The sequence below is a fragment of the Babylonia areolata genome, chromosome 27, assembly GCF_041734735.1.
Source record: "Babylonia areolata isolate BAREFJ2019XMU chromosome 27, ASM4173473v1, whole genome shotgun sequence".
NCBI classification, from domain to species: Eukaryota; Metazoa; Mollusca; class Gastropoda; order Neogastropoda; family Buccinidae; genus Babylonia; species Babylonia areolata.
The window spans coordinates 11,913,764-11,938,005 of record NC_134902.1 but is presented as its reverse complement, the minus strand read 5'-3'; the positions used below and the strand labels follow the sequence as shown (position 1 = coordinate 11,938,005).

Sequence of the window (24,242 nt, the reverse complement as noted above, 5' to 3'; positions counted from 1 at the left end):
ATTACAAAGTGGATTCAAACAATTTCCAAGGCTAAAATTTAATACTGATAAAACATTGAATGTTTGGTTCAGACGGAATAAGGGATCAAAAACCTGACATCTTCCGGGAAGGAAAATGAAGTTTTGGTCAAAACGTATGCGCACACCCCTCGGTAGAATTGCTATTTTGACATTTCCAATACCCGTAAACTTACTTACTGATAAATTCTTCTCCCAATTGCTCAGGACGAAGAGATTACAGAGACTGTGCTATGAATTTAATTGGAATTAATAAAAGATAGCATTAAAAGACTATATGCAATATATGAAACTGCGAATGAAGAATATGGTATTCTAAATATACAAAAGTAAATCAAGTCTCTAAAAATAACAAGCAACAGCAAAGTGGAAGAAAACCCTCCCAGTAAAATACTCAGAGAACAATTCACTGGATCTGTATACACCAAGAACATTTGTAAACACTGAATGAAATGAATTCTGGATAGACGATATAACGGGCGTACCTGAACTTTTTACAAAACATGTTAAGTTAAAAGAAGCACAAAGCCGCTCTTTCACAACGACAATTATATACTAATGTTCGTAACAATACAGTACACCTAAAAAAAAACTATTTAAAAAACTGAACAAATGAAAATATATTTCCAGTTAGAGGCGTTGTTGATGAAAATGTGTGTGTGTGTGTGTGTGTGTGTGTGTGTGTGTGTGTGTGTGTGTGTAAGTTAAAATACTTCTGTGTGTGTGTGCGCGCGCGCGCACGTGTGTGTGTATCTGTGTGTGAATAGCATAATGCGAATGCATCGTGTTGAGGTGTGTGTACACGCGTGTATGAGACAGGAGAGAGTGCATCTTCGTGAGGACTGGATAACAATAGGCACATCTACTATCGTGCTGCTTAGGAAAGTACCACCACCACCACCAAAAATAACATTGACGACGACAACAAAGAGAAGCCTGATGATGATGAACCAAGCGGGCAGTGACGACATCAGGTCCTGAGGACGGCGCAGTGACGTCAATCTTCCTTGTGACGTTGCGCCACCTTGTTTCTGAGCCCCAGCAAAAAGGACTTGACGGACGATTCAGACATCATCAGGTAACCATATATCTGTGACACAATCAGCAGTATACATCGTCACCAGGTGACGTATATCTGTGTGCACAATCAGCAATATGCATCATCATCAGGTGACAGTATCAGCACTGGACATCATCAGGTAACCATTATATCTATGTGCAGAATATATGTACATCATCATCAGGTGACAGTATGCCGGTGAACCGTATCAGCAATGTACTAGAGAAATGGTTTTATCATTATCATCATCATGTTCATCATCATCGTCATCATTATGATGTTATCTCAGGTCTTCTGGAGAAAATCTCCTTCGAGTCCACAAAACCTCTTCAAATACAACTGGTCAGAGGTATCAGCCACCTGTCTGGAATTCTCTACCTTTGGATCGCCGTCACTTTACAACCAGTTTCAAAACCTACCTGTTCCAACTGACCTCTCGAGGTGACGATGAATGTTGTCTGTGTGTCTACTTCCTTCATGCACCCCACTTTTATCCCCTCTACTGAAATCATTGTGTAATATTTGTGCCTGCGGGTGGGTGTTTACAGTATATATGCACGCGCACGAGTGTGTGTGTGTGTGTGTGTGTGTGTGTGCGCGTGCGTGCGTGCAATACATGTATGTATATATATATATAGTCTCTCTCTCTCTCTCTCTCTGTGTGTGTGTGTGTGTGTGTGTGTGTGTGTGTGTTTCATGTGCTGTGGCATGTTATAACGCACTACTGTATAATTTATATGTATCGTTTCATGTGTGGCGTTTAGACCACATCATGTCGGGAGTTTGCGCTATATACGAACTAGATTATTATCATCATCATTACTATTATCATTATCATTACTATTATCATAATCTCCAGTGTAGATAAGCAGAGTGGATACTGACACAAGTCTGTGCACACACACGCACACACACAAATCAGATCATGTTGGAAAGTGCCGAAAACATGCAACACGTGTAACTGACACATGCGAAAAGAGTTCAGAAGTCTTATACAGACCATCTCCGGTCCTCATTTACCAGAATACAACCAAACAGAAAGCAAAATACAAACTCCCTTTTTTGGTGTCATATATTTAACCATGTCGAGGAGGAAGGTGGCAGAATGGCTGAGACGTTTATCTGCCAAAACAATGTCCGTGAGGGTCTGGGTTCGAATCCCGCTCTCGCCCTTTCTGCCAAGTTTGACTGCAAAATCAAACTGACCGTCTAGTCTTTCGGATGAGACGATAAACGCAGCATACACCTGACGCACTGAAAAAGAACCCATGGCAACTTGAGTGTTGCCCTCTGACGAAATTCTGTAGAAGAAGTCTACAGGAACACAAATATAAGCATGCACTGAAGGCCTGTGTCCAGTGCACTGGGTTATGCTGCTGTCAGGCATCTGCCCAGCAGATGTAGTGCCGAGCATATGGATTTATCTGAACGCAGTGACGCAGAAACTGATTGAAAGTATCCAGCATGTTGTAAACCAGAAATATAGCTAATCGACCCACTAACTCATCACCCACCCTCCAGCTTTCAGGGAGGTGGAATTGTCCGGCCAGGACCTCATGCCGGTCCATCAACACACTCCCTTTCCCATCTCGGCCAATCTCTCCTTCAGAGTAGTGACTGAATTGGTCTGCCGCTATCCTTTGGAGGTCTCAACGGCAAATATTTTCTGACATCATCCATTGGGTCAACCTGCTGTGGTTCTTTGGCGACTCTCGTCTGATTTTTTTTTTCAGTGATGTTGCGTTTTGCCTGCCAGTGGCGGATGCGGCCACTAGCCTTCATTTTTTAAATTTTGTGCTGGCCAGAAGAGACACGATTCTCTTTAAGTCTGACATCTCTCAGGATGAACGTTCCGCCTTTAGGTCCATCCTGGCACAGCAGCCTCCCTCTTCGGGCCTTGTCTGGAGCAATCTGATCGCTGATGCTTCTCCTCACTTTACGATCCTGTCCAAGGTGGTTCAGAAAGTCAAACTGGAACGTACACAGCTCAGCCTGATCACGCCGAAATCGCCGGCCGGCCCAGCCTTGGTACCCGGACCTGTTGAGTGTATGACTTCAAATGGCTGGGTTGTTGTACGGAACACAGGGTCCCGCCCATCAACCATACAGCCGGCCAACGTTCTGGTTCACTGCTGCACAGGGCGTTATCTGTCAGCCAGCACGAGAATACAGATCAGCCATCTGCACCACGGTCAAGAAGTTGGTCCTTCGTTTCTAAGTTTTGAACTTCCTTCCCAAAGAGGTCTCTGACGGGGCTTCACTCAGAGAGACACGCAACACCAGAAAGGGTCCCCTGTGGGGCTTGTTCCTCGTTCTACATGTCATTCAGAAGGCATGATTCACACCCTTGGCATCTGTTCTCTTTGACTGTTGAACATTAACACTACCTTTCTCCCTTTGCTGGTCACTGGTCAGCAGAGGGTCAGAAATGTGGTCTGGGTGGGTCTACTGTGGAAATGACCTTTCACAGGGACGGTTCCATCACATCACGTTTCTTCCGCAATTTCTAGCAAAGAACCAAGACCCAGATGTGTCATTTCCCTCTGTGAGAATCACACCCTTGTCTAACATCTTATCCAATGTGGATGAAGATCGGCAATGTGTCCAGTCAGGAATCTCAAATACTACTGGGGTAGATCTCGCAGCAGACGATCTTCTAAGAGACGTCTTCTCAACGGGATCAGTGAGAACTACAAGAAAGACATTGTAGCTGGCACCATTTCTCGTTGAGTCTCTCAGGTTCCCCGATTCTCAGGCCCAGAGAGAAATAACTGCTTGAATCCGAGAGCACATGAAGTGCAGACCATCGCCACTTCGGCGGCGTTTCATCACAATGTGTGTCTTTGGCACGTTCTGCCAGCAACCCTTTGGCGTTCGGAGAAGCCCCTCATCAACTTCTGTCCAGGAATTTCCATATGACCTGGGGTTATGCTTTAAAATGGGGTTTCCTTTGTTGTGGCTAACATAGCTGTTGCTATCAGTATGCCTCTCCCTCCCCTCCTCACCCCCTTCATGCCAGTAAGGAATTGCCCTCCTCCTTGTGCTTTCAATTCCAACAGTTTGATATGATTCAGTAGGCCTATGTGACACCAAAATGGGGAGTTTGTATCACACTCCCCGTTCAGTTAAACAGACTTTCCATGTCAAACTCAAACGCCCGCCTGTTCTTTCAGAAACAACAGTTCCCGTTTCTGGTCATGGCTATTCAATGCTTAAGGCGAGGGACTGAGCTGACATGGCTGATCAGACGACGGGCCCTGGATGAGGCGTACTGATTTACACCCTTGTACTGATTTGGCCCCGAAATTTGGCCAGCAGAGCAACCTGATAGGCCTCTTTTGCATCAGTTTTACATGATAAGTATATTCAAGATAATATAAACTCCTCGTGTTAACCAGTTTTATTCCAGTACACCAATGGGCTCGTCTGGCTTATTCGAAAGCAAAGATACAACTGCATTCTCTTTGTTTTGTTTGCGCTGTATTCTGTTCCTCAACTTCACTCATAGAGTACACCTCAACCATCTGTCCTCTGTCTGTCCTCATTGCCATATACCTGTCTTTACCTGTCCCTCCACTCCCACTGATGACGCCTTTCCCTTCCTTCCTCCTTTTGCTTCCTCTTCCCACCTCCTCTTCCTTCCTCTTCCTTCCTTCCCAGCTTTTTTCACATCTCTGTCTCCGACTGCACCTCGTCAAGTTCCCCTGGTTTTCTTCACACCCTGTTTCATTTCTCTCCCTCGACAGTGTTGAAAATAAATATACATTTGACATATTATTACCCAGAGCTCGTGGCGCCAGTATGCCGGGGTGCAGGGCTCCCTGCCGAGGGTACCGAGAGCTGCTGTGACGTACACGTCAGAGGTCGGGTAGAACCACCTCTCTATGCAGTTCCAGGATCCAGTGGCCCCGCTGGTCATGTTGGTCTCCACAAAGGTGGGACACACCACCTGTGCAACGAACACGGCTCAGTGGAACTGACCTTTCCATTTATTGAATGACTTGGTTGATCAAACAGGGACAGGTGTCAATAGGGGGCGTATGATTTGTGAACTGTTATCTCTTTCTCTTTCAAACGCACACTCACACACGAACGCACACACGCATATCACGTATGAATGTACTTGTCCCGCCCCATCTCCCTCCATTTCCCCGTCCATCTCATCTAAAGCGGAAAGACGATAAAATGGGGACTGCAACTACAACTACTACCACACACACACGCACGCACGCACACACACACACACAAACGCACGCACGCACACTCGCACACACACACACACACACGCAAACACACACACACACACACACGCGCGCGCGCGGGCGCGCGCAAACACACACACACACACATACACACGCAGAACAGCATGGAAATCAGTGCAAACTGTGACCAGAAATAGGTATCCGTATGGTAAGAGACACTGCCTCTTCTGTGACCGTAATTTACAACCTATGATCTTTGGTCAACGTCACCTGAGAACTGGTCTGGTTTCAAAGCAGGAAGGTAGCAATATGAGATGGACAGACACAACGACAGAAAGAGCAAAAACGCTGTGATGCAGTTCCACTCTGGGGTACAGATGCACGCTCCTATTACCTGGATTGTGACACCCTGAAGGGAACATTCCATGTTCACTTTACCTGGATTGTGACACCCTGAGGGGAATATTCCATGTTCACTTTACCTGGATTGTGACACCCTGAAGGGAACATTCCATGTTCACTTTACCTGGATTGTGACACCCTGACGGGAATATTCCATATTCACTATACCTGGATTCACTACACCCTGAGGGGAATATTCCATGTTCACTATACCTGGATTGTGACACCCTGAGGGGAATATTCCATGTTCACTTTACCTGGATTGTGACACCCTGAGGGGAATATTCCATGTTCACTTTACCTGGATTGTGACACCCTGAGGGGAATATTCCATGTTCACTTTACCTGGATTGTGACACCCTGATGGGGATTATTCCATGTTCACTTTACCTGGATTGTGACACCCTGAGGGGAATATTCCATGTTCACTATACCTGGATTGTGACACCCTGAGGGGAATATTCCATGTTCACTTTACCTGGATTGTGACACCCTGAGGGGAATATTCCATGTTCACTTTACCTGGATTGTGACACCCTGAGGGGAATATTCCATGTTCAGAGCTTCTGAGAAATAGCGAAGAAAGACCTGTAACAAACCAACATCTTTCTCATTTTTTAAGCAGTCACGACATTGTTGGAGACAGGTTTCTAAGCAAAACACACACACACATATATATATATATATATATATACACGTGCGCGCGGACGCACACACACACGCATGCATACACATACACATGCTTGCACACACGCACGCATGCACTGACACACACACGCACGCACGCACACACACACACACACACACACACACACACACACACACACACACACACACACACGTACGATATCTAATGAGTGACGACAAGCTATCATTTTATCCACACCTTGGTTGCAGAGTAGACGGTGATGAAAGGCGCGGGCCGCAATCCTGCTGCAGAGGACACGTTGATGATTGCTCCCCTTTTCCGCTGAACCATGTCAGGCAGCACTATGCCCGTCATCTGTACGATACGAGAGGAAAATAGATATGTGTAATACAGATATCTTCTTCTTCTTCTGAGTTCGTGAGCTGCAACTCCCACCGGCGTTCACCCGTATGTACACGAGTGGGCTTTTACGTGTATGACCGTTTTTACCCCGCCATGTAGGCAACCACACTCCGTTTTCGGAGGAGTGGATGCTGGGTATGTTCTTGTTTCCATAACCCACCGAACTCTGACATGGATTACAGGATCTTTAACGTGCGTATTTGATCTACTTGAGTATACACACAAAGGGGGTTCAGGCACTAGCAGGTCTGCATATATGCTGACCTGGGAGATCGGAAAAATCTCCACCAGGCACCGTCACCGAGATTCGAACCCGGGACCCTCAGATTGAAAGTCAATCGCTTTAACCACTAATAACCCGTCTAATATATTATATATAATATATGTATATATATATATATATATATATATATATATATATATATATATATACATATATAAACCACTTCCATTACTACTGCTGCTACTACGACGACTACTACTTCTACTGCTACTACGATTTCTTCTGAGAAGAAGAAAAATCCTCACCACTTCCACCAGTAGCATGACAATGGAGCACGCCTGGTTGTCTTCCTGCAGTGTAGTCAGTGTCAGCGAATGGCCGACCCAGTGGTGGCGCATGGCGTGCAAAAATGTGAAAAAGTTGTTCCAAAAATATGTTTTCGGTTCTTGGTGGAATATCCTTCTTATGATAATCTATTGAACGCTTTTGTGTTGTTTACTTTGCAAATTTGTGCGGTTTTTTTTTTTAATGAGATATCATTGAATGATGTAGGTCTACGGGAAACAAATGTCACAATGATGAAGTTCAAACTCAAAATTGTCGAAGTTCAAGCCATATAATTACAACAGTTTCGCGGCAACGAACTCCCTCCCGCCTCCCCCGTGTTATGGTCCGATCGAAAGCGGATCTCTGTAGATATATGCAAAAAATAAATAAATAAACGGACACATATTGCAGTGTGTTTGAAGCGATGGGAACGTCTCCTTTACCTCAGACTCGAAAGAAATTCTTGAATGCCCGAGATATTTTTTCGCTAGGAAAAAAAACGAATATAACTGCACGCAGGAAAAAATACAAAAAAAAATGGGTGGCGCTGTAGTGTAGCGACGGGCTCGCCCTAGGGAGAGCAGCCCGATTTTCACACAGAGAAATCTGTTGTGATAAAAAGCAATACAAATACAAATACAAGTATACCAAAAATAATATGATTTTAACGGCGTTATCACTTCGGCATACACATTGAAAGAGGAAAGTAGATACACGGAGCGAGCGAGCGAGAGAGAGAGAGAGAAGATGATTTACTCACTTTAACTTCGTCCCCTTGTGTGAACAAATAATCAACCATACATAAGCATGGACAAAAGACTGGTGAATTTTCAGAGGTGAGAGACAGAGAAAGAGGGCGGGAGGAAAGGGAGGGGCTCACCATGACAGCAGAAAGGACATTCACGTTGACGACATCTCTGTACAACTGGAACACAAACCACATCATCAAGGCCATTCTCCATGACCTGGACGAAACAAGGCACACCATGAAGGAATGAATACTGTTTACTGTTGACGCAAAATGAACTGAAATGTAAAGGAGTGTTAGTTTTATATCACTGACGCACTAAACTCATGATGATCAACAGAACTGCAGAACATGATCGCAGGAATGAATACAAATGAAACGTTGTTTAATAATAATAATAATGGTATTTATATAGCGCTGAATGTTCTGCAGAGACAAATCAAGGCGCTCTCGCACCAGTCATTCACACGCATGCATAACTCTAAAAGAAACTGAAGACAAAGAAGAAGCAGGGAAGGGAGGCTATTTTGGGAAGAGATGGGTTTTAAGTTGTTTCTTGTTGTGTTGTTAATCGCCATCGTTATCATCATCATCATCATCGTTACTTCTTCATTTTATCTGTCAGTGTGCACGTTATTAATGACAGGAGTGATTGACTGTTTGGCACAGTTTTCTGTCAACTCATCTTCCAAACAAGTGGCATATAGTGAACCGAAACTTATGACTTTTCGACAGACGATGGTGTGACAACAGCAAACTGACTGAGTACCGCGGAGTATGGAGCGCTTTGTCTGCCTCGCGAGTCCAACAGTGCGGAAACACATTATAAAAGCAAGTAATCTGTCTCTTTTCTAAGTCTGGAACATCCACTCCGCTATGAGTGATGGCATAGAGGTAACGCGTCCGCCTAGGAAGCGAGAGAATCTGAGCGGCGCACTGGTTCGAATCCCGGCAGAGTCGCCAGTATTTTTCCCCCCCAGAACTAGATTAGGTGCCGTGGCAGAGTCTGAAAGGCGTTAGACATCTGATCCAGCACTCACGGGTGAGCAGGGTTCGAGGCCACGTTTCGCCATGGTGTTGCGTTCTTGGGAAATACATCTTTCTCCGATTTTCTTCTTTCTTGTGAACAGGTGTCTGACTTCTCCTGGGTAATGTTCACACGGCGGAAGGAGAGGAATGAGCCCCATCATCCCATGCCGAGAGACTATGAGACCTTTATATCTGACTGAAAACTAAACCACACATAATCCAAGGCATATCACGAAAGCCACCTACCTGTTCGAAGTCGTCTATTTCACAAAGGTAATTGGGTGGGGTCCCCATACCAACATTGTTCACTGGAAACAAAATGAACATGCACGACCATGAAACTCTGACATCTGTAGCACAACACTCACTGCACAGCATGACATTTGACACACACAGCAAGGACTGATTTATTCAGTACGTACACTATGAATGATGCAAAACAAAACAGTGGTGTGAACAATGCACACAACACATTCCCCTCTGCAGGGAGGTGTTGAGATGCCTTCTGTCTGTCTGTGTGTTTTCCATCAAACATGATACAGAGATGACCGACCCAGCTGACACTGAGCACATTGACAGCTCGCGATCTGTTGTCATGTCCATGTGGAACTGATCCCATGCCTGATTAACCGGTCTTTTTCTTCCCTTGGTTTTAAACAATGGAGTATTACCCTCAAGTCGCACAAGTTTAACCAACATCTAAACACACACACACACATACTCACACACACACACACACACACACACACAATCTCTCCCTCTCTCCGTTTATTTTTTCTTCATGACTACATATGTGTGGGCTTTATTTTTCAGTCAAGTCAGTGTGTTTTCCCTGACGTGAACTTTGCAATAGAGGCCTAGTATGAACTGACGTTAGATATAAAAATCAACCAGCCACCCCCCACATACCCAGAACGCCAATGTCCAGTCCAGTCAGCTGTTGCTTGATGTTGTCGTAGATGTCTGTTTTCTTGAAGTCTGCCGTGATCACTTTCACTGACACCTGGAACTGCTGAACTGAAAGTGTGCAGTCATACAGGTTGTCAGCTGATTAGCCAGGTAAACACACTCACACACACTTACACACACGCGCACGCACATACACACACAATCACACACATACACAAACACTCACCTTTCACTAAATTTCCTTTGACTATTCTTCGTAGCTTCAGGAAGACGGCGAGTTCCATTATACATGCCATGTACTTAGCACTGGACAGAAAGGAAACTTCCATTGTTTATTATGCGCGACTTTGGAAAGAAAGAAAAAACTCCTTTCCGTTTACTTTCATTTCCACGGAGAGATTGTGGGGAATTAATATTGTCACGGGACATGTTAAAGGGGATGGGGGAGTCTGAGTCCATCGACTTTTTTTCCTTCCCAACTTGACAGAATGGGAACTCCATGAAGGAGGTCAGTACTGGTAAGGGAAACGTGACAAACATAATGTGAATCTTTTTCCCCCCAGTAAATATACTGGAAGAGGTGGAAACAGAAAGCAGTAACCACTTTTTGTCAGTATTCTTTGTGGATTATGAAAATTATGTGATATATCACTTGCAATTTAAATTGTTCAACTATAAGTATGACCAAATTGAAATTGGTTATCAAAATTGTGTAATATTCTAGCTGCAATTCAATTGATGAACTGTAAGGGTGGTCACACTGAAATGTAAAGCAATGTCATCATGGTGGAGATGTTTGTGTCACCATTTGCATAATTCCTGATTTTTCTCGGCGTTTAATCTATTAGTATGTAAATGTTGTTTGGGACTTTTTGAAGATTTTGAAAAGCTCACTTAGCATGATGAGATGGTGATAACGTGTCTTCTGTCTGCATGTCATTCACACGGTGTCAGGTGAAACAGCCAACAGCGCTGTTAGAAATAAAATACCAGGTCCTTCAGCAATGTTACAATGACAGATCATGCAAAGGATGGTGCTTCACGAGGGAATGTTTTGTCTTCGACCTGATTCTTGAGATACACTTCTTCTTCTTCTTCTGCTTCTTCTTCTTCTTCGTTCGTGGGCAGCAAATTCCACTTCCACCCGTATGTACGAGTGGGCTTTTACGTGTATGACCGTTTTTACCCCGCCATGCAGGCAGCCATACTCCGTTTTCGGGGGTGTGCATGCTGGGTATTTTCTTGTTTCCATAACCCACCGAACGCTGACATGGATTAAAGGATCTTTAACGTGCGTATTTGATCTTCTCCTTGCGTATATACATGAAAGGGGTTCAGGCAATAAGCAGGTCTGCATATAATATTATGTTGACCTGGGAGATAAAAAAAAATCTCCACCTTTTACCCACCAGGCGCCGTCACCGAGATTCGAACCCGGGATCCTCGGATTGAAAGTCAGACGCTTTAACCATTCGGCTATTGCGCCCGTCAGTTAAGATACACAAATGTTAAGAGTGGTGCACTGACTGACAAACATGAAGTGTAGGATACGCTTGCCTGATTCTGGGAATGTGTCTTTGGTGTGTTTGCATCACACTATGGTCAAATGGCGGACAGCCAGGTGGTACAGGTGCCGAACAGCACGATGAGAGTTTCTCCTTTTTTTCACGTTCACTTTGTGACCACTCTGTTTTTTCAAGGAAACTGCTCCTTGACGAAGTGAAAGAAAGGAAGTATGTCAAACAAGACGGAGAGGAGGTGTGAAGAGGAAACAAGTTAAACAATGTAAAAAAGCTGCCAGTACTATCTGTGATACTGTCGAATGTTCGATCTCTTAACTACGGCAGCAAGAACTGTCCCGTGGATGAAGTTCGGATAACCGTCGGTTTTTTTAAAAGTTAATTCAGGAATTCGTGTTGCTGAAACCTGGAAAAGTGAGAGTGACAAATGAACGTCAAACTGATTGTTCTGGCACTCCATACATCATGGACAGTCTGTGAAAAAGTGGGCAAGAAATTTGGTCGCATTTCACACACACACACACACACACACACACACACACGCACGCACACACGCACACACATTCTCTCTCTCTCTCTCTTTCACTAACTCACCAATCTGTTCAGCAACTGCAGACAGTTTCTGGGGATTTCTGCTGATGAGTACAATGTCCATCCCTTTCTCTGCCAGCTGTAAACACGCACGCACGCACGCGCGCGCGCGCGCGCGCGCACACACACACACACACACACACACACAGAGGGTTAATCAATTTTTTTTTTTTACTCAGGGATAATAGATAAAGTATACTTTTTTTTTCGAAAGCACTTCCCTCTAAGTAAAAAAAAAGAGTTAGAAGTTAAAAAGAAGAAGAAAAAACAGGAAGTGAGCAAACGAGAAAAATTTCTTATGAAAAAATAAAGACGAGAATTAAAATAGAAAGAGAGAAACAAGACCAGACATTGTTCTTTATTTCCGAGGATAATAGGAAAGGATACATCCAGTCCCCGGCAAGTGTCTGCACTTCACGCAACTAAATTCATGATAGTTATAATAAAATACTCAGGAAAAAAACGTAATATGAAAAAACACACACACGTGTGTGTGTGTGTGTGTGTGTGTGTGTGTGTGTGTGTGTGTGTGTGTGTGTGTGTAGATAGATAGAATAGAGAATAGAATAGAATATGTCTCTATTAGTAAATATACAGATAGATAGATGTGTGCGTGTTCATTTATTTGTGTATTTATGAGTGTGTTGTGCGAAAGGGGAAGAGAGAGAGAGAACCCTTCCGAGCTGTTGAGAGTTTCATTTTGCTTGAGTGAGTGTTTATCTCCAGTCAGCCGTCAGAGTGGGCAGCGAACCCAAAGAGCATGCACTACATACTGCAAAACAGCTGTTGCTTGCATTGCTAACACCAACCTCTCCCAGTTGGAGGAACAAAACAACCAACATGAACATAAATGAGATTGTTTCAACTACAACCACACACCCCAAGCGCCAATCGGTTTCAAAGGTTAAAAGTTAAACGAAGGTGTTTTTTTTGTTGTTGTTGTTGTTGTTGCTTAATCCACTCCTTTTATGGAAAAGGAAGATGTGTCGGCTTAGATTTAATATTCTTTCTATACTACCGTATCATGCATCACCCAAGAACCCAACAGGCTTGTTTTGACTAGGAATTCACTATCAAGAATTGGGTTCAGTCACCCTGTGGATTACTGTCCCTTGTCACCGGCCCCCTCAGGGCGTGTCTATTTGCAAAGTGCAGATGTCAACACCACTGTTATACCCAAAATACCTTCAGCTTTCTGCTCCACGAGTGATGGCCTAGCGGTAAATAACGTGTCCGTCTAGGAAGTGAGAGAATCTGAGCGGACTGGTTCGAATCCCACAGTCGCCAGTATTTTTATCTCCCTCCACTTGACCTTGAGTGGTGGTCTGGACGCTAGTCAATTGCATGAGACGATAGACCGAGGTCCCGTGTGCAGCATGCACTTAGCGCATGTTAGAACAAGAGAGGCAAGGCCTTCAAGACTCACTTGTGATAAATTAAGTCCCCTAGCATTAATTACAGAGTAATTTCCCTTTTTTACTATCTGCACCAAAACGTTTGAAAAATAAATTAAAATTCCATGCTTAGCAAAAGAAGTTCCTGTTTGAACAAAAAAGGATAATAATGACTCCTCTTGTTGTTGTGTCAGAATAAGAGGTCAAAGTGCCAAGTTTAGAGAATACCAAAAATATAAATATAACAGTAAATGCAGTTTGCATATAATTAGGCTTCTTTTTTATTTTTTTGTGCCCATCCCAGAGATGCAATATTGTTTTAAACAAGATGACTGGAAAGAACTGAATTTTTCCTATTTTTATGCCTAATTTGGTGTCAACTGACAAAGTATTTGCAGAGAAAATGTCAATGTTAAAGTTTACAACGGACACACACAGACACACACAGACACACACACACACACACACACACACACACACAGACAACCGAACACTGGGTTAAAACATAGACTCACTTTGTTTACACAAGTGAGTCAAAAAAAAAAAAAAAAAAAAAAAAAGCCACGGCAACAAAAAGGTTGTCCCTGGCGAAATTCTGCAGAAAATTCCACTTCGATAGGAAAACAAATAAAAGTGCAGGAAACAAACAAACAAACAAACAAACAAAAAAGACGCGTGGTGATCTCAGTGTAGCGACGCGCCCTCCTCAGGGAGAGCAGCCCGAATTTCACACAGATAAATATGTTCTGACAAAAAACGTAATACATGTTGGTTTTTGAGAAGCATATTCTTCACAAAATATATAGAGGTCCCTCCTGACCTGTGGGTACTTTTCATTTGCTTGAGCGAGTGTTTCTGTCCGGTCAGCAGTCAGGAACGGGTAGCAAACCCGATGAGCACTGCACCGAGTGAAACAGCTGTCGCTTACTGTGCATACCAACCTCCCCCAATGGGAGGAACAATACAACCAACATGAGCATAAATGAGATTCTCAGAACCACAACCCCACCCCATGCGCAAATCAGTTTTAGAGGTTACAGACTGTTCTGACGCTTCTTCCACTCATCTATGGAAAATGGAGAAATGCTACAGGGACAACAGAATCACAGTGTACGTCATACAACAACAGAATCACAGTGTACGTCATACAACAACAGAATCACACTGTACTCATACAACAACAGAATCACAGTGTACGTTATACAACAACAGAATCACACTGTACTCATCCAACAACAGAATCGCACTGTACTCATACAACAACAGAATCACACTGTACGTCATCCAACAACAGAATCACACTGTACGTCATCCAACAACAGAATCACAGTGTACGTTATACAACAACAGAATCACAGTGTACGTCATCCAACAACAGAATCACAGTGTACGTCATACAACAACAGAATCACACTGTACGTCATCCAACAACAGAATCACAGTGTACGTCATACAACAACAGAATCACAGTGTACGTCATCCAACAACAGAATCGCACTGTACTCATACAACAACAGAATCACACTGTACGTCATCCAACAACAGAATCACAGTGTACGTCATACAACAACAGAATCACAGTGTACGTCATCCAACAACAGAATCACAGTGTACGTCATCCAACAGAGTAACGACACCCAAGCTGTAATGTACAATATCATTTCATTGCTGAAAACTTGTTCTGCTCAGGCAGGCAGCATTTGGGGTGACCGTGATGGCTCTCCTGCAGGAAACGTGGCCCTTTCACACTTTAGTCTTCAATGTTTCAAACTCATAAGAGAGTTGTATTTCGTTCAAGTTCAATCCGTTTAATTAGCTGACTATCACTATCTTGCAGAGTGGTTGATAGTTGATTTGGGTTGGAATGCCTCCAGCGAATGGACGTATTGTCAGTGAAAAGTTCACACACGCCATTTGAAGGGGAAGATATCTGATATCAAATGGAAAAGATAATATGACCGAATACAGATCCTTACGGGACACCAAATGCTTGAGTTTGAAATTTAGATTGTACTTCACTTACGAAAATACTCTATTATATGAGGAGTTATAAGAAATGATCTTACAAGAGAAAGAGCGTGGTCTACACATAACTAGTTTTCGTAGAAGTAGCCCATGATAATTAACATCGAAACTCTCACAAAGTCGAGAAACATAAACCATTTATCGAAATCACAAAAAAAAAAAAAAAAAAAAAAAAAATGTTACTGCGGTAGAACAAGAGTGTTTTGTTCAACTTATCATAAATGGAAAACATGTTGCGTTGTCCAGTATTCCTGTACTTAATTATATTAAATTATACGGGCCAGAAATAGCATCGTTCTTCTCTAAATCAAAATGCATTCTGGACAGAGGTATTTAATGCATACAAACATTTTTTTTCTATAAAATGAATTGTAAAACCTCTGTTGAACTTATTGTAGAACCAGTGTTTTATAATAAAAGAATACAGATAGGGAAAACATTTATTATGGGCAAAACATGGGTCAATAAAGGAATACTTTGTATTGCACACTTTTTGTTTGAAGATGGTCACTTTATTTCTAATGAGGAATTTAAACGAAAGCATAATTTTGATATGAATTTTATTAACATTTACTAATCAGCAATTAAAGAATACAATCGTGAAACGAATATAACTAATGACAGATGTCTCATACGTCTATATTATTCAAGAAGTTAATAAACTGATAATGGGGAGGTTGTGCAGACCCTCTTTCGTCGGACTTTCGTCGGGACGCCCCGGTTATTCTTAGCGAGAACCGCGTGCGCATGTGCGTCTCCATTGCCGGTTTTTCTTGGTCACCGAATCTGGATCTGGATCTGTACGTCGCCGAGCCAATTTCGATTATATTGCGACGGAAAACAGGGAGAGCACAGGAAAAAAAAAAAGTTAACATTTCGTAGTGGAAATCGCCTGTTCCGACAAAAGGATTTTGAACTATTTTGATGAGTATTTTTGCAAGTTTACAAGTTATGTATTCGAACTGATAGAGCTATGGAAAATTCAACACAGAGCCTAATCTGGCTTCCACTTTGGAGAGACTTTACACACCGAATTCTCAGTTTGAAGCATTATTTCTTCCACAGCAGACACACTTTCCCCTGTCTTTGTGAAACTGAGGAAAGGGGAAATTGTTGTTTTGGACCCTGTCGACGGGATCTATTTTATATATTCCGTTTCAAAGCAAAGGTTCCCAGTCGATTACGTGATCTGCTTGATGTCATTTCTTTACGCCAGATCTCGATCGGATGAATCTAAAAGATAATTTTTTTTTTAAATTAAGATTTTAAAGTATTAAACTACGTTGCTTTCTTTTAAAATACTGTATATGTCTTGAGTTCTAAAGACCAATTTTGACGACATAGTTTTTGGTGTTTGGTTCAGTCTGTGCAAATAAAATGATGTGATCGAACTCTGCCTAAAAGCTGTCCGAAGAAAGGCAGTGCACACACAGAGAAGCCAGTCACGGTGTTGGGCTGCACATGACGTCATGTGACCTTCTTTCTTTCTTTTTTCTTTTTTGTTGTTTTTGTTGTCGCTCTGCAAGTGACTAAACATTCCCGACGAAAGCGTGTACACTAGCTCGATCCTAAATTATGAAAATAATATAAATTTGTAATTGGAAGGATCAGTTTTATGTCCAAATCTATAAAGTGGGATTATTTTGGCTTGTTTTAGAATTTTAGGGAAATAACTTTCATTAAGAGAAAGAAAGACCAAGAGATGGATGGATGGTTTATTCATATAAGGCCATTCCCCTCATGAATGGGGTAAACAGTGTACAACAATATAGTATCTGCATTTGACTAGTAATCATAATCTTAATCCTAATGAGTTCAGCAATCATGAAGTCATTACCGATCGCAACTGGAATGCCTTGTATAAATAAATTGAAAAATTCCTTACAATCTTTTCATTACAAGAAGCCATAAGTAAGCTTAACCGTAGTTGACTTGGATACCTATATAATTTTGTTGGATATATCGTGTTCTCACATCAGTCAATACTGGACAATATAAAACAAAATGCAACTCATCTTCTTTTCCAGTTTTGCATAATGGACAAACTAAATATTTTTCGGTATGCTTACTATAACGTAATCGATGTTGAGCAATTTCAGAGATACCAAATCTAAACTTAGTCATGACAAATTTCAAGTGTCTATCTAAATCCATTCGCAGGTACAATTTAATATCATGAACAGTACAAAACGTTCGATATATTTCAAATCTATCGCTACTTTTAATATGAGAGTCCCACTCTTGCCATCTGCATACAATTAATCTGTCTTTAAACTCATTTATAAACGATCTAACATCTTGAACCCCTTGATTTTCCCATACATATCCAAAACCAAACTGAAACAATTTACAACGGACATTCGAAACCTAATTTCTCTTATTTCTTGCATCTAGGTCAAGTAACATTCTATAAGCTCTACGTAGCAACCTACATTCCTCCAACCTAGTCAATTTCAGCCAGTAACGGATACAGCGTATAATACAGTTTATGTAAATAGGATATCTATTGGTTTCGCCATAAATTAAATCATTGGGCGTTCGTGTGTCAACCCCTAAAAATTTCTTCAGAGCAAATAAGTGAACTTTTTCACACTGACGGCATGCATCGTCAAGGCCCCATAGTTCTGAACCATACTGAACAATTGGCTGAATTTGATAATCAAACAGTCTCAATAATAAATCTAAGTTGTTATTTTTAAGTAGATTAAGTTTTTTTCATTATACCCAGTGAAGCATTCTTTGCTTTACTCGTAAGATCATCACTTGCTGCTGTGAAACTAAGTCTAGTAGAGAAGATTATAACTAAATATTCATAAGCATTTACAACAAGCATCACAGCGTTATTAAATGTCCACCTTTCTCTTTCTGCTAGATAACCACCTTTCCTAAACACAATTATATTGCTTTTATTCAAATTAACTTTAAGATCAAGGGAAAAAGCTGCCCGCTGTAAGCTATTCAATTGTGTTTGCAATCCTACTATAGTTTCTGATAACAGTGCAACATCATCTGCTAATAGCAAAATAAAAAGTTCAAAATAATCAGTTGTATACAGAGCGCCATGTTTGCCATTTTCAATAAGTTGTACTGCTAAGTTCGTTTATAAAAAGAGAAAACAAAATTGGGCTACACACGTCACCCTGCTTTACACCATATGTACACTTAATATAATCAGTCAGTTTAAACCCGCACCGTATTTTAACTTTAACATTATTGTACATGCTTTTAATACAGTTATATAACTTGCCTTTTATTCCCTTTTTTGCTAATACTGCCCAAAGAATCTTCCTGTTAATAGAATCGAAAGCTTTCTCGAAATCAATAAAAGCAACATATAACTTCCTGTTCAAAGAAAACTGTTTTTGTACCATAGCCAACAAAGTAAACATATGATTAATCGTTGAATAATTTCTTTTGAATCCGGCTTGATGTTCACCAGTTATGTTGTTTTCTTCAGCCCACTCTTGTAAACGTTGGTTAATGACTGTACTGTACATTTTACTGCTAACATCATTTAAAGTAATACCTCTGTAATTATTAGGGTCGTTGACATCACATTTTTGTATAAAGGAAGCACAATACCTACTGTCCAGCTTTCTGGAAAAATCACCTTTTTGAAATTAAGCATTAAACAATACAACAAAAAAGTCTACAATATGATCACTTGCTTGTTTTAATAGTTCACCAATAATCCCATCTGGGCCAGCAGCTTTCCTGTTTTTTATTTTCCTAAATGCGAGCAGAATTTCTTCTTTTCTTATTGGTCGATTAAAATAGCTATCGGTATCTTCTATATCTAGTTCTTCATCCTCTGTGTCTTTTTTTCAAGTAGATTTTTAAAGTGTGAAAACCAATCATCAATGGTTATGTCACTGTTCGCATATTTTCTTTTAAATGACAGTTTGTTTACGTTTTCCCAGAACTGTTTTTGATTCTTTACTGAAGATAATAACTGGTCTAGAAAAGCATTATGAAAGTCTTTCTCTTTGCGCTTTAACAGGTGTTTATATTCTCTGCGTGCAATGCAGAAAAAGTCTCGGTCTTTAGCACTTTGTGTTCGACACGCAATCCTGAAAAGTCTTCGTAAATGGGTTCTTGCTGTTCTGCATTCTGTATCATACCAGTCGTCTGTTTTCTTCTCACTACACACTCTAATTCGTTTAACCATACACTCTGCGTTCTGTTTAATACAACTGTTAAAAGTAGCCAGAGCTTCGTCAATATTACAATCGATTAAACTTACAGCTAACTCTAACATTCTGCGAGTTTCTTCGGTATTCATCGAGTCAAAAAACATTGGCGCTTTATCACTAGTCCAAATTATCTTATCTACTGCTTGTTTCTCCTCAGTTACTTTCATTTTAACATTTTTGCTAGGAAAACATAACATATTTCTAGTGGCACATGGTCAGAACAAAACATGTCTTTAACATTAAGTTCACAAAAAGAATACAGCGTGGCAAACAAATCACTGGACATTATAAAATAATCATTCACGCTGCTATCTGAATCTGAGATGTATGTGTAGCAACCTTGATGGTCGCCATTACACGCACCATTCAAAATACTTAGATCAAATGTGGTACACAAATTCAACAAAAGTTTACCATACATATTCACAATTTTGTCTTGAGACGTTCTGTTCATGCTGACCGGGTGACTTAAATGTAATGAATCAATAATACTTGTATCATGAAAAACTTCAGACGTTGCATCAGCAGTTCTACTGTTGAAATCTCCTGTTAAGAAAATGTATACGTCATCAAGTGTTAACAAACAATCCGTTAAGCAATCTTCCAACAAACTAATGCCATTTTCTAGATCAAAATAGGAATAAAACGGCGATCCCTCAGGTGGTACATAAACACAAACAAACAAAATATCTTTCATCGTGTCTAACATCGCTTTATCTATGAGGAAAACCAAAATATTAGCATAATTTACATCCATAGGGCGAACAAATGATTCATGTATTTTCTTGATAAGGCACACAATTCCGCCCGAAGGACGACCGTGATTAGAAAGTTTAATCGCAGGTTTATAAAAACTTGCGTAATCAGCAAAGATGTCTGAGCGAAAAGTCTCAAGACATGTTTCTACGAAACAAATAACAGAACGAACAAAAGTAACAAAATCTTTATGTCTTAACTTTGGAATCAATCCATTAATATTCCAATGCAATATCTTCAACGAGTTAAGTGTAAACACATGTGTATTTTTATCTCTGCTAGTCCGCACAACACGCCCCGTGCCGAATTCACTCACACAGCCACCCCTGTCACTGTCACTGTCATCGACACGGTCTTTGGGTGCACAGGCACGTGATGTTTCGACCTTAACCGGGTTTGCAACCGGTGTCATGTTTTTGGCTGTTCCCTTGGACTTAACTGTGGAAAAATTACTTTGCGCATTCAGACACACAATATTATCTTCTAGAGAAGAGCGGCCACAGTCCTGTTTCATTTCAGTCAAATTCCCTTCACTGTTCAGAGAGAGAATTTGATACCATCTATAACAAGATGGTCAAAAACCATGGACGCTCTTTTATTGTCACTTCTTGCTTTTTTCAAATGGGGCGTTAATTTACGTCTTATTTCCCTGATTCTAAACGAGAAATCCTCCCCTATGAAAATTCCCGTGCCCTGCAGAGAGAGAGAGAGAGAGAGAGAGAGATGGATAATAATATTTTTTTAAAAGTGAACGTCAATTTGATAAAGTTGTAGAGGGATAGAGACAATGACAAAGATAGCGAGAAGAAGCGTTAATATATTGAAAATAATTTTGATATCATTATCATTGGAGAGACAGACAGACTGACCAGAAAGACACACAAAAAACAGAAACTGAGACAGACGACGGACAGACAGTCCTACGGACGGATAGGCTTGTGGATAGAAACAAACACAGGCAGACAGATAGACAGAGAGAGGGTGGCAGTGTACCTGTAAAGCATAACTCTTTCCAATGCCATCTGTACAGCCAGTGACAACTGAAACACACACACACACACACACACACACACAACCACACACACACAACCACACACACACACACACACACACACACACGCATGAAGCAGAGTAACCTGATATCGAGATGGAGCGTGCGGTGAGACAACTAATGGTGGGGCAGCGGTCTTGAAGCGGAGACAGTCGGTTCTTTACATTGAAAACAAGGTGTCACACACACAGACACACACACACACACTGCACACAAGTATACCTGTCTTTCAAAAGCACGAAGCAAAAAAAAAAAAAAAAAAAAAAAAAAAATCTTCCACGGTCAACCCAGCTTCAAAGTTACAGATACCCAACATGGTGAACCGTGGTTTCTATCTGTGTCCAGCCCTGGGGGTAGCACTAAGGAATTTTAGCGTTGAACATCCAGGCTCTTTTGCAGAACATCTGATTTGGAAGTCAGTGCACTGTATTGTATTTTCATCCCATTCTGTGCCTAGTTTCTAGTATAGGACAAGGAATCTTGATTTATTTTATCATTCATTATTATCATTATTGGTGGTAGTGGTGGTGGTAGTAGTTGCTGTAGTTGTAGTAGTAGTAGTAGTAGTAGTAGTATCGTTGCTGTTATCATCATTACTGTTGTTATTATTACTATCATTATCATTATTATTATTACTATTATTGTTATTTCTATTGTTGTTGTCATTTATTCTAATATATGATCGTTCAGTTATTTATTTATGCTATAAATTCTCCTTGATTTACGGGCTTTATTATTGTAACCAACTTGCTTATATTTAAAGGTCGTTTTACATGTTTTTAGTCATTTCTTATAACGAGTGTGAAATGGAGACTGATAGTGGGTGCATGGGTATTTGATGCAGCTGAGATTGTGTGCTTCTGAGAGTATGCAAATCAGCTAAATGGCTTATGCATGTCTAAATTTGTACTATATAGGATTTAACTGTGTGCTACCACACCAAGCATCTCCTTTTAAGGACAAATTATCTTGTGATATTGTTATCTTTTTCCGTGATTACGTGGCTGGTGTACGTGAATCACGTACACGGTATAGTTATGCGTTATATGATGATGTCTCTTTTTCCTTTTTTTCACACGTACCTACATTATTTGAAAGTTGGTGTGTGCTGATTAAAAACGGCAATGCCAGATAGAAAATTGTGCAAATGAAAACATGAAATAATGTGGAAAAAGAAAACGGCACCTTGCTTGCGACAGTGTGTCAGATACTGAAAGCAACACATTGAACAAGTGAACACCAGTGTTGTTGCTGACATCTCACCTGCCCACCGTCCATAGTGTTTGGGGTCCACAGGGAAACAGCGACGAACGGCCCTGTAGGTCACACGCAGTATGTGGCTGCACACTCTCAGTGCCACATAACCCGCACTGACAGCGCCCACAACACACAGACAGTCGGCGTACCTTCCGAAGTAGCTGGCCATGTTTGTCACTCTGAGGGGAGATAACGAATGGAGTGTAGGTTGATCCAGAGGCACTAAACTTAGCGAGATGAATCACTCAGCGCTTCGCGTGAAGCCGCCGCGCGAGCAGCTCTCGCCCGGAAATAGTATGCGCCCTCAAGCGGCCAGACAGTTACGGCAGCAGAGGAAATGGCTTGGTGTTCTGCTGTAAACTGCAAAAACTCGCGCAAAAAAGGATGGACATTGTTCCGATTTCCCAAAGATGAAGACAGGTAAGCGTTTCATGATTTTGTTTAATGAAGTATCGTGTTGATATGGACATTTATGTCGTTATTACATTCGTTAGTCAGAGCTTTGTTTAGCCGAGTGTGAAAGTGAAAGTAGTTTTCAGCAAAACCGAAAGTAGAGCTGTGAAAGGTATCCGTGACGTTTTGTGATTGTGACTTTGGGTCTGGGACAGACAACATTAGAGCGGCATCAAAACTGAACCCAAAATGAGGCACTGTTTTAGTGATTAGAACCATAGTGATGCATTGATATAATTATGCAACACTGAATGTGTTGCTATGGTTGTAGTGTAGTGATTATGGTAGACTGCTCAGCTAGCAGTCATAGTAATAGTAATCACTACTTGCAGTAGACGCCAGTCAAATCTTTCTAGTAATCAGTAATCACTCAGTTTAGCAAGAATGGCAGTAATAGTAGAAGCAGTTGTAGGAGCAGCAGCAACAGCAGCAGTAGTAGCAGCACCAGCTTTGTCATCATCATCATCATCTTCATCATCATCAGTAGTAGTTGTTGTTGTCGTGGTAGTAGTAATAGTACTGAGAAGGATGAAGAGAACAACTGAGGATGAAATGATACCAGTTTCTATAAATTGAAAACTGAATGAAAATAAATATTGAAATGCTATATTGCTTTTTTTGTACAGATGCAAAAAGTGGGTTCAGAACACCAGGCGAGCTGATCTACAGGGAAAAACCAGCGAGTACCTGTACACTAACTGCAAACTTTGCTCTGAACATTTTGAGCCAAATCAGTTTATGAATCCCAGTGCGGAAAAATTGAGTCTTGTGTGGAATGCTGTCCCCACATTATTCAACATTCCAAATCCACCACCTAAAGTCACAACAAAAAGAAAAATGCCCTGTCGACAGGATCACCCTGCAAGTTCCAAAAAAGCCAGAACCAGCCATGAATCACAGGAAAAAGCAGGTAATTTAATTTACTGTATATATTTGTATGTTTTTAAATTGCTGTAGCTTTTATATGTACAAGTATTTTGATATAATTATGTCAGACTTGTTATCTCTGCGATAATATTATTTAGAACTCTGT

General features: G+C 41.2%; 1 protein-coding gene across 1 annotated transcript; it reads right to left on the bottom strand.

The window, feature by feature from the left end:
• Nucleotides 1–115: 115 nt before the first annotated feature.
• Nucleotides 116–22,926, bottom strand: LOC143301251 (very-long-chain 3-oxoacyl-CoA reductase-like). The gene is made up of 10 exons (XM_076615391.1): nt 22,763–22,926; nt 21,442–21,488; nt 12,084–12,159; nt 9,970–10,077; nt 9,307–9,368; nt 8,164–8,208; nt 6,569–6,685; nt 6,205–6,270; nt 4,860–5,027; nt 116–1,108 (listed from the first exon to the last, which is right to left on the bottom strand). The coding sequence occupies exons 1-10, from the start codon at nt 22,923–22,925 to the stop codon at nt 1,016–1,018; spliced, it is 945 nt and encodes a 314-aa protein (XP_076471506.1). The 5' UTR covers nt 22,926; the 3' UTR covers nt 116–1,015.
• Between the last annotated feature and the right edge of the window lie 1,316 nt (nt 22,927–24,242).